Source organism: Marmota marmota, unplaced genomic scaffold, assembly GCF_001458135.2.
Source record: "Marmota marmota marmota unplaced genomic scaffold, marMar, whole genome shotgun sequence".
In the NCBI taxonomy this organism is placed as follows: domain Eukaryota; kingdom Metazoa; phylum Chordata; class Mammalia; order Rodentia; family Sciuridae; genus Marmota; species Marmota marmota.
Window position 1 is genome coordinate 2,015,926 of NW_026000241.1, and position 10,256 is coordinate 2,026,181.

The 10,256-nt window shown below is 53.2% G+C and overlaps 1 protein-coding gene across 1 annotated transcript; it reads right to left on the reverse strand.

Moving 5' to 3' along the window:
* Positions 1 to 2,349: 2,349 nt before the first annotated feature.
* Farsa (phenylalanyl-tRNA synthetase subunit alpha) lies at positions 2,350 to 10,256 on the reverse strand. The gene is made up of 13 exons (XM_015489110.2): positions 10,069 to 10,256; positions 7,959 to 8,096; positions 7,775 to 7,873; positions 7,584 to 7,702; positions 6,043 to 6,135; positions 5,823 to 5,951; positions 5,635 to 5,750; positions 4,087 to 4,171; positions 3,908 to 4,007; positions 3,645 to 3,813; positions 3,488 to 3,565; positions 3,257 to 3,371; positions 2,350 to 2,747 (listed from the first exon to the last, which is right to left on the reverse strand). Exons 1-13 carry the CDS (start codon positions 10,213 to 10,215, stop codon positions 2,612 to 2,614), a joined length of 1,524 nt encoding a protein of 507 aa, XP_015344596.1. The 5' UTR covers positions 10,216 to 10,256; the 3' UTR covers positions 2,350 to 2,611.

Here is a 10,256-nt window from a genome sequence, read left to right on the forward strand (position 1 = left end):
GATGTAGCATGAATCTGATGACATTGTTCACCTGTTTTGCCTCAGCATCTGTCCATAGCCACACCCTGACTAGGACACATCTTGATGCCCACACTCTGGAGGTGAGTTTGAATCTGGACTCTTACCAGCAGTGTGATCACAAAAGTGCCACTCAATCTCGGAATCTATCCTCATTCTATTACCAGGGTGATACAAAGCTAAAATGAGGCTGTTTAAAAGCTCCAGGGAAAAACATCTGGTAAAAAGTAAAGATTCAGCAAATAGCCACAAGTTGAACAAAATGCACTTCCTGCAGCCTGGGGTTTGAAGATTTGAGGATGACACAGAAAAATCTCAAAGGCTTACTGTTAAGCATGTGCAAAGCCCTGGGTTTGATCCCTAGCATCTCCCCATTCCCTGCCTAAAATAATCCTGTTATGCTAATAAGGTGACATAGGGTGGGGTGTCTAGATTGTGTTGGTTGGCAGAAAGACCTAGTGAACCAGGACTGGAACTTTCAGCCCCACCCACTGACCTCCTTGAAGGGGCAGAATGGGAGAGGACTGGAGATTAAGCTCTATTAAAAACTCTTGAAAACCAACTTCTCTTAACTTGAGAGGCTGAGGCAGGATGATCACAAGTTCAAGGCCAGCCTCCACAATTTAGCAAGACCCTGTCTTGAAATAAAAAGAGCTGAGGGGTAGCTTAGTGAGAGTGGTTGCCTAGTATTATGGGGCCCTGGATTTAGTCCCCAGTATTGAAAACAAACAAAACTCCTGAACTTCCAGTTTGATACCTGGAGGGTACCAAAGAGTACATGAGAAGACTTGGAAGCTACATGTCACCACCCCCAGCCCCATCTCGCCCTATGCATCTCTTCCATTTGTCTGTCCCTGAGTCATTAATGTAAGCTAAGCATGCTGAGTTCTCTGAGCATCCTATCAAACTATTGAACCTGAGGAGGTGATGGAACCCGAGGTCAGAAGTACAAGTAGCCCCCGGGCTTGAGACTGGCCTCTGATGGGACAGACCTACTCAATTGAGCCCTTGGCCTGTGGGGCCTGTGCTAATTATGGGTAGTTAGTTTCAGAACTGAGTTGAATACTTTAACAACCAGTTGGTTTACAGAGAATCGTGATTGGTTTGGGTGTTGGAAAATGTAATTGGTGGTGCAGGTGTTTGAGCCGTTTTATCCGTCTGATTTTGGCCACTGTGCTCTTCTTACCTCCTCTCCACTGATTAATTCTAGATCTTTAGAGCTTAAAATCCCACCACAGATATTTTATTCAGCGCTCTTTATTTTGCAAATGAAGTAAAAGAAGCCAAAGAAATCCCCTCTTTGTGAACCTAAGTTCTGTGGAGAAGCTGCTTCACACTGGCCCTGCTGACTGGACAGACGGACTTGCGGGTCCACATCTTAATCCCTTCAGTAGCCATTGACCTCCAGCCTCTGTACCTGACCCAACGTTGTCCTATTAGGTAAACCTCTTGGAAGGCACCCTGAGTTGAGCAGACCTCCAGCCTCCACCAACCCCAAAGCTCCGATGCTATTAGATCCCACCTCAAACCTGAAGAGATTTCCCCCTTGCAGTAGCCCAGCTCCTGAGGCTCCCACCAGTGCATTTGGTAAACGTGTTAATTTATGACTTTCTTTTGTTCTGTGAATATTAAAGCTGCCTGCTGTAACCTCTGCTGCAGTAACATGCCTTTCAGGGTAACTTTAATCCACGTTTCCAGAAAGGCCATGGTCACTCATATTTGGCTCAACATAAAACTACTTTAGGGGCTGGGGATGTGGCTCAAGCGGTAGCGCGCTCGCCTGGCATGCGTGTGGCCCGGGTTCGATCCTCAGCACCACATACAAACAAAGATGTTGTGCCCGCCGAAAACTAAAATAAATAAATATTAAAAAAAAAAAAAACTACTTTATTTCCTTAAAAAAAAAAAAAAAAAATTCCAGCTAAGTGCCATGGCATATACTATAACCCCAGCTACCTGAAAACCTGAGACAGGAGAATTACAAGTTTGAGGCCAGCCTGGGCAACTCGGCAAGACTCCATTTCAATTTTTTAAAAAAGGCTGGGTTGTAGCTCAGTAGGGCGCTTCCTAGCACGTGGTGGGCCCTGGGCTCAGTCCCCTGTACCACACACAGAGAACCAGCCTCCTTGCCTGGCGGGGAGCTTGGCCTCTGGATCTCCAGTGGCGTCCCGGCACAGGGTGTTTCTATTCCGTTCACCTAGAGGAGGGCTTGGTGGAGCCGGCAGGGCCTCCCAGGTCCCCCTACTCATCTCCACCACCCACATCCAGGGACCCATTATCCCATGTCCTCCCCATGGAGCAACACACGGGGCCCCTAAAGAAAGCACCAGATGAGGGCAAGTGCCCACTTTATTAACAGCAGCTGGGCTCCAGGGCTCCCCTGGCCCACCTCATAAGATCAGCAGACCACAGAAGGCCAACAGAAGGAAGCTGCCACCCACCCCTTGGGGCCTGCTTCTGGGATGGGTGCAGAGGTGGGAGGAGGACTGGCTTCACGGAGGCCTCATAAATACAAGGGGGTCACTGATGAAGAATGTAAAAAGGCTGGGCGGCAGGGACCCAGGGAGGATGGGCGATCCTGGGGCAGCCTGTGTCACGCAGCCTGTGTCTGTGGGGTCTTTGGTTCCGTGTCCAGGCGGCACAGGGGACTGTCATATACCATCTGCAGGTTCACCTTGTGGCCCACCAGCTCCCGGATATTGTTGATGCCATACTTGATCATCGTTGGGCTTGGGGAGGAAGGGTCACAGTTTAAAACCAGGTCAAGTCATGCTCTCTGCTCAGAACTTCTCTGAAGGTTCTCAGCTTCTTCAAAGTAAAAGCCAACGTCTTCTCTGTGGCCCACAAGGTCCTGCACATTGCCTCCTCTCTTCGTCTCTTCCCCCTTCCTCCTTTGCATTGGCTCCACCCGCTGTGTGGAACACCTTCCCAGAGATCCCCCTGGCTCACCCCTTCTATCTCCAACCTGCTCAGGCCAAGTGCTCCACAAAGCCGTCCCCGACAGTCTCCTTAGCCCTTCTGCTTTGTTCTTGCTAATACTTGCTGTCCTTGGACACTCTGGTTTTTATGGATCTCATTTCATTTACTAACTTTACTTATTTATCTTGCTAGTCATCCTTGCTCCCCTGCTCAGAGGAGGCAGGGCTGTGAGCTCTCCGTTCACAGCCCAGGGCCAGGCACGCAAGCTTGCCCAGGAAAGAACACATGAAGTTGCCTGAGGCAGCCAAACAGTACTCACCGCTCCAGGGAGAGGCCCCAGGCAATGACCGACACATTCTCAGGGAGCCCCATGGGCAGCAGCATCTCAGGGCGGAAGATCCCAGAGTTCCCCACTTCCACCCACTTCTTCAGGCCTGTGGGTGTGGGATACAGAAGACAGGGCAGCATGTGGCTGGCTGGGCCTGGCAGTGAGTTGGGCAAGTGGGCCGGGGGCTCAGCAGTGTGGGGGACCTGGCTCAGCCAGGGGTACCTGGGTGATAGCTGAACACCTCCATGCTGGGCTCAGTGTAAGGGTTGTAGGCGGGCTTAAAGCGCAGCTGGGTGAGACCTGTGGGGGTGGGAGTCAGGCTGGTGACCCCAGCACCCTCCCAGTGCCCTCAGCACCACGGAGCCAGTCGCCTGCTCACCCAACTTGGAGAAGAACTCCCGCAGGACACCCATGAGGTGTCCCAGGGTGAGGCCGTGGTCAGCAACGACGCCCTCGATCTGGTGGAACTCAGCCAGGTGCGTGGCATCCAGGGTCTCGTTCCGAAACACGCGGTCAATGGAGAAGTACTTGGCTGGCGTGAAGGGTTTCTGGGGGCAACAGCCAGGCCCATAGGGCCTGGGGTCAGAAAGCCCACAGAGCAGTGGCACTAGCCGCCCGCCCCCGGCCCTTGCCGAGCCGCACCTTCTGGGCGAGGCGGTACAGGGCCCGGGCACTGGCCGCTGTGGTGTGTGTGCGCAGCAGGTTTTTCCGAGCCTCATCCAGCTTCCAGTTGTACTTATACCTTCAGGAGCAAAGTCACACTGTGGTCAAGCCCCCAACATCTTCCCCTCCGCAACCCTGAGGTCCTGCTCTTGCCTCACCCCTGTGAACCGTAGCCGCCCTGGGAGTGGGTCCGCTTGACGCGCTGGACGTAGTCCATTGGGAGCTGCAGGGCCTCGGCAGGATCTGGCAGGACAGAGTGCCATCTGGTTGGTCCACGAACATTCTCACAGAGCCACTGCTTCAGGTGTGCACAGTGGTGGTGGCAGCAGCCAGAGGGTGCCTGGCATGCTCGACCTGCCACAGTTCTCTCCCAGGACCCTCAGTGGCTCCTCGCTTGCTTGGAGAAAGTCTTCCCACAGCCCTGTCCAGTGCCTCCCTGCCCTGTCTGCTCACACTCCTGCTTGATCACCAACTCCAGTCACAGGCGTCCCAGTGGGCACACCAGGCACAGTCCAGCTTTGCACGGGCCATTCCCTCTCCCTGGAGCTTTCACTCCCAACACAGCCCCTCCCTCACCAGTCTTTGCTAAACAGACTTGAACCTGACGGCAACCACCCCTTCCTCCTCAGCCCGCCACACTCACAAACACACACCACTCCTTGTGGCATTTACCGCCTGCCTCACCGCACAGCTTAAGACGGAACCCAAGGCCTTGCACATGCTAAGCAAGTTTTCTACCACTGAGCCAACCTCGGCCCCCAGTTGTGCAAATGCTTAAGATTCCCTTCCAGAGACACAAATTTGGTGCTCGCTCTTGGAAAGTCTGAGACCCAATGAATACTGACTCCAGCTCTTAAAAGCTGTGTGGACCAGGACAAGGATGGTCCCTCTCTGTGCCTCAGTTTCAATTATAAAAGAGGGCTAACAGTACTACTTTTCTGTAGCTGGTGGAAGATCAGAACAGTGACTGGTATATAATGAGTGCTTAGTAGGTTTTGGGTGCCACAACAAAGATGACAGTGACTTCACTGCTGCAGATCAGGTAATGCGTACCCAAGGACCTTGTCTGATCTGGTGGGGGAGACATCCACCATTGTGGAAAGTCACTCAATTTTAGATGACATCAAGGACAGTGTAAAAGGAAGGGAGGGAGGAGGGGGAGAGAAGAAATAAGGAAACTATAATGAAGACTAGGGCTGGTGGCTGGGGATGTGGCCCAGGACTACAGCACTTGCCTAGCGTGTGCAAAGCCCTGGGTTCTCCCAGTAGCAACACACACACAAACTCAGGGCTATAGGGTGGAGCAGGGAAGGGGGATATATCAGGATGTCCTTGTTTATTAATTTTTTATGCAGTGCTGGGGGAACTGAGGTCCTTACACAGGCTAGGCAAGTGCTGTACCACTGAGCCATACTCACAACCCGAGAGTTGCCTTAAAGATCTCAGACAAAACAGGTCTCAGTGGATGTTACAGTATGAGCAGAGGCCCTGAGGTGGGCACAGCCAGGCACTATCAGGGAAGAGCAGAGACTAGGGTCAGTGGAACAAGGCCATCACAAAAGATTGATGAACAGGCTCCCAGGTGCTTTGTTGGCCACATGGAGGGCAAATCTCATTTTATAAAATGGGACGGCCACAGGCTAAAGATCCCAACCAGGCCAGGCTCCTCCTCTGTCCTTTCCGCCAGGCACCCAGGGCTGACGCACCTCGTAGGAAGAAGGTGTCATGCTGATCACGTGCTGGATGCTGCTGGGGCTGGAAGAGAGCGTCGAAGTTCCAAAAGGAGCTCTCAATGAAGTTGTCAGTCGGCATCTCGGTGAACCTGCGGGGAAATGCGGTGACTGCCCTGCCTGCCCCTAGTGGCTGCGCCCCCGGCCCCAAGCCCTGTGCTCACCCCATCTCCAGGAAGATCTGTCGGAACTGGGAGCGGACCTTGAGCAGCGGGTGTAGGTGACCGCAGTCAGGGAGCACGCCACGGGCAGCGAAGTTGTAGGACTTGAAGGGCCGGTCCCGCCAGGAACCACTGTGGAGGATGCGGAGGGCACAGGCCTGGTGAGGGAGGCCCACCCCTCTCCCTGGCTTCCACCTGCCCCCAGCCCTGGAGCCACTGCTACCTGGAGATCATCTCCGGGCTCAGTTCTGCCTCCTGCTTGGAGATTCTGGTGCTGAAGGCACTGCCCTTGCTCACCCAGTAAGTCTTCAGGGTCCTGCAGCCAAAGGGGAGGGGAGGCCACTGTCATCAACAGGTTCTCCTTGATCTTCCATCTGAAGCCAGTTCTAAAACCATTGCCAAGTCACTTGGCTTTGTTTTGTGTGTGTTTGAACAAGGGGCTCTACCACTGAGCTACACCCTCAGCCCTTTCTATTTTGAGAAAGGGTCTCACTAATCTGCCTAGGCTGTTCTTGAACTTGCAATCTTCCTGCTTCAGCCTCCTGAGTAGCTGGAATTATAGATGTGCACCACCACACCTATGTCGACAAAGGGTCTTGTTATGTTGCCCAGGCTGGTCTGGAACCCCTAGACTCAAAAAGATCTACCTCAGCCTCCCGAGTAGCTAAAATTACAGATATGTGCCATACCACCTGGACGACTGCTTCATGTTCTTCCTGATATTTATTTCCACCTGAAATACTCTTACGTGGCTACCACCTATCCCTGTGTTTGTTCACATATTCATTCAACAAACACTTATAAAGAACCAGGCACAGTGGTACACACTTAGAACCCCAGTGATTTGGGAGGCTGAGACAGGAGGATGGCAAATTCAAGGCCAGCCCCAGCAATTTAGTAAGGCCCTAAGCAACTTAGTGAAACCATGCCTCAAAATAAGAAATAAAAAGGGCTGGGGATACAGCTAAGTGGTAAAGTGCTCCCCAGGTTCAATCCCTGATACAAAAAAAAAAAAAGCCCAAATGTGTGTCAGGGTCAATTCAAGGTGCTAAGCATACAGCTGGGAAGAGTTTATTCCCCATGCAGGCTCTGATCCACTAATGCCACCCCACAATCCTGTGAGAAGGGAACTGAGGCTGGTAAGGGCTGGATGCCTTGGCTGAGTCACACTACTGGTAAGTGGCAGAGCCTGGACTTCAGCCCAGCTCCTGTGTGCTCTCTAGGCCACTGAGAGCAGAACTCCCAGCCTGCCCCGGCCCCCAGAGCTGTGGGGCACATCCCCTAGACTTCAAGCAGTGCTAAGTACTGTGAAGGAGAGGGACAGGGCAGGAGACATGGATACCAGCAGTGAGGGGCTTTTGTGAAACTCCAGTGGGGAAGGGAGGATGTCAGGGTTGCCTATTTAAGGTGACACACGCAGCTGAATGTGTGACACATGCTTTTAATCCCAGCAACTCAGGAGGCTGAAGCAGGAGGATTCCAAGTGTGAAGCCAGCCTGGCAATTTAGGGAAACCCCATCTCAAAAAATAAAGAGCTGGGGCTGTAGCCTGGTGGACACCGCCCTGGGTTCAATTGCTAATGACACACAAGCAGGGAGGTGGTGGCACACCTTGCATGGAAGGCCACTGGGAGACAGCACTTGGCAGGAGGGTTGCGTGAGCCCAGCAGCATCCATGGCTGGGTGTGGGCTGGACAGCTCCCTCTCAGTACCCCCAACCTGCCACACAGGAAGTGGGGGCCTGGCCTGGGGGGGCGCCACTCACACTACAGTCAGCAGCTTCCTCTTCCTGAGCTCGCTCCTCTCCTTCTCACCCAGCTCCTCAGCCTGCCCGCCCTGGACCAACTGGAGTCGTCGCTGCACTTCGTCCTCCACCTTGTCCACCTGCCACAGCAAGGGGTGTGAAGGCCAGGGGCCCACTGTCTGCCACCTGCCCACACATCTGCAGGAACTCACCACTCGGAACACACGGGGCCCCTCCGCTGCACTCTTGTCCACACGGATCCACTTGTTGGACATGGCCTTGCTGAAACCCACTTTGCCACTGGGCAGGCGCTGGGGGAGTTAGGTTACAGTAAGTATGGCACAAAGGCGACCGTCACCCCCTCACCTCCCTAGGTCCTGCTCCCCAGACTCCTACCATGAGCTCACTCTGGGCCAGGCCCTCTGCGGGGATGCTGTGAAACACCCGGGCCTCATGACTGCCTTCCCGGGCAATTTCCTCACCCTCATCAGTAAGCTCCCAGCGCTTGGTAGAGCGAAGCTCAGCCTCAATGACCTGCACAGAAATGGGGACAGGAGAGAGGAAGGCAGGGATGGGTTCAGAGCCAGGTGGCCCTCTCAGAGGAACTGGGCCTGAGATTTGAAGAACAGCTTTTAAAGCTGTTTGACACGCCAGCTGTACCACTTTCTGGCCAAAAGACCCCATAGGGAGGATTTCCCTTTGCCCCGCCTCCTTTTCTCTCATGTAACAGTGACAGTGTTACATGAGCCACACCCGTGGCTGGGCGTGGGCTGGACAGCTCCCTCTCAGTACCCCCAACATGCCACACAGGAACATTGTCACTAGGCTCCCCATGCTAGCCTTAACTCCTGAGTAGCTGGGACTACAGGCACACACCACTGGGTGTGGCTATATGTTTACTATCACTTTGTAAACTGTGATATACTTCAAGGTCATAGGTAAATAGATTTGACTCTAATTTATGTGTTTGTATTTCAGTGCCTAGAGTACCAAAGAAGGGCAATGGAGGTCCACATTACAAATAGAAACCAGAGGCTCCAAGATGAGGAAAGGTCCAAGGTCACAAAGACACAGACAAGGTCAAGTGGACAGGGTCTACAGGCTCTAGTTTGCCTTTCTTTTAATCCCAGTTCTGCTCTTCAGTGGCTGTGTGACCTTGGGCAAGTTGCTTAACCTCCCTAATTTTTTTTTTCCCCAGTGCTAGGGAATGGAACTCACATCTTCAGTGCTTGCTAGACAAGTACTCTACCACTGAGCTACACCTGCAGCCCTGAGTGACTTTTCTCATCCTTAAGGGACCTTGATGAGTCTTGAGGAGTAAGTGAATTCGTACACAGAAAGAATATTGGGTGACTAACATGTTAGGTTAACTCTATTATTATTATTATTGTCATTTGGTTCCCATTAAACTGTCATTACTTAACTCTCTTTAACCTACAAAACTATCAATTTCACATGGATCAAAGCACTGTCACCCACACATTGTGACTTTGAACTCTCCTCTGCACTGAGGCCCTCAGGCTTTGCAGTCTGAGCACTTACATTTCAAATCCAGGTTCACCAGACCCTTCTAGTGACACTCATCAAGTTACTTATCTATGCTGAGCATGAGTTGTCCTATCTGCAAAATGAAAATAATCCTCGGTTTACGGAGAGGATCAGACAAGTAAAACTGAGAGTAGGATGGGCACGAAACTGCTTTGACAAATAAAATTCATTAGATCCTGGCCTAATGAATCCAGCCCCCTCGGTGGCTCACTGAGCCTCCTGGCATCCTCATCCCATGATTCCAGGGCCCTCCATTTGCCCAAGATGGAATTTGCCCATGCTCCCCCTTCTTTGGCCTGAATCTTCCTCTGTGGCCCCCTTTCCAGCTGCCTCCCCACAGCCAGACATCATGCCAGCCTCTGCCTTCGCCTCTAGCCCTTCCCTGTCAGTCCTTCCCAAAGATAATGTAGACATCACCCACATCTGACTAGCTACTACTTCTGTGGCTCCCCAGTACCCCTGTGAGGTAAAGAGTTGCAATTCTGGCCATGCTGATTCTCCTCTGACACCTGCCTCGGCCTCCCGACGCCCTCCCCAATACCCTAGAGTGGATCCCTTACACGCCACGGCTTTCATTCACGGTGACGGACCCACCAGGCGGGCAGCTCTCCTAAGACCTCACCGCTGGGTTCCCTGTGCCTCCCCAATCACTCCGGTCACTTGGCACCTCCTTAGTAGATTGTAACGCTGCTGCCTCGTCTTCCTAGTCCACTGTAGTACAACGCCCCCACCTCCGACAGCATGCTGATCCTCCCCCAAAGGACGTTCAACGCTTGAGGCACATTCACCAGTGCCCGAGGCTCACTCGTTCCACACTCCCGGTCAGCGCACACCCGGATGGGCCCATTTTAATTACTCCTAACCAGGCTGAGGGAGTCTGGCCTGGAAGGAGAACTCTGCAGGCAAGGGCGCTACAGGGGCAGAAGCAAGGAGGCCCCGCATCGCAGGACTGAATCACCTCGCCTAGAGCCTGCAGGCTCTTCACCGCGCCCACCACCGCCTGGTGCTCCACGCCCAGCTGGGTTGCGACCTCCGCGCTGTCCAGGCCGCCATCTGCCGCCTCCAGCCGCTGCAACAGCAGCTCCGCCACAGGACCATCCGCCATGGCTGCTCCCAGAGCGCTCAGCGTGTTCAGTCCCGGCCTGG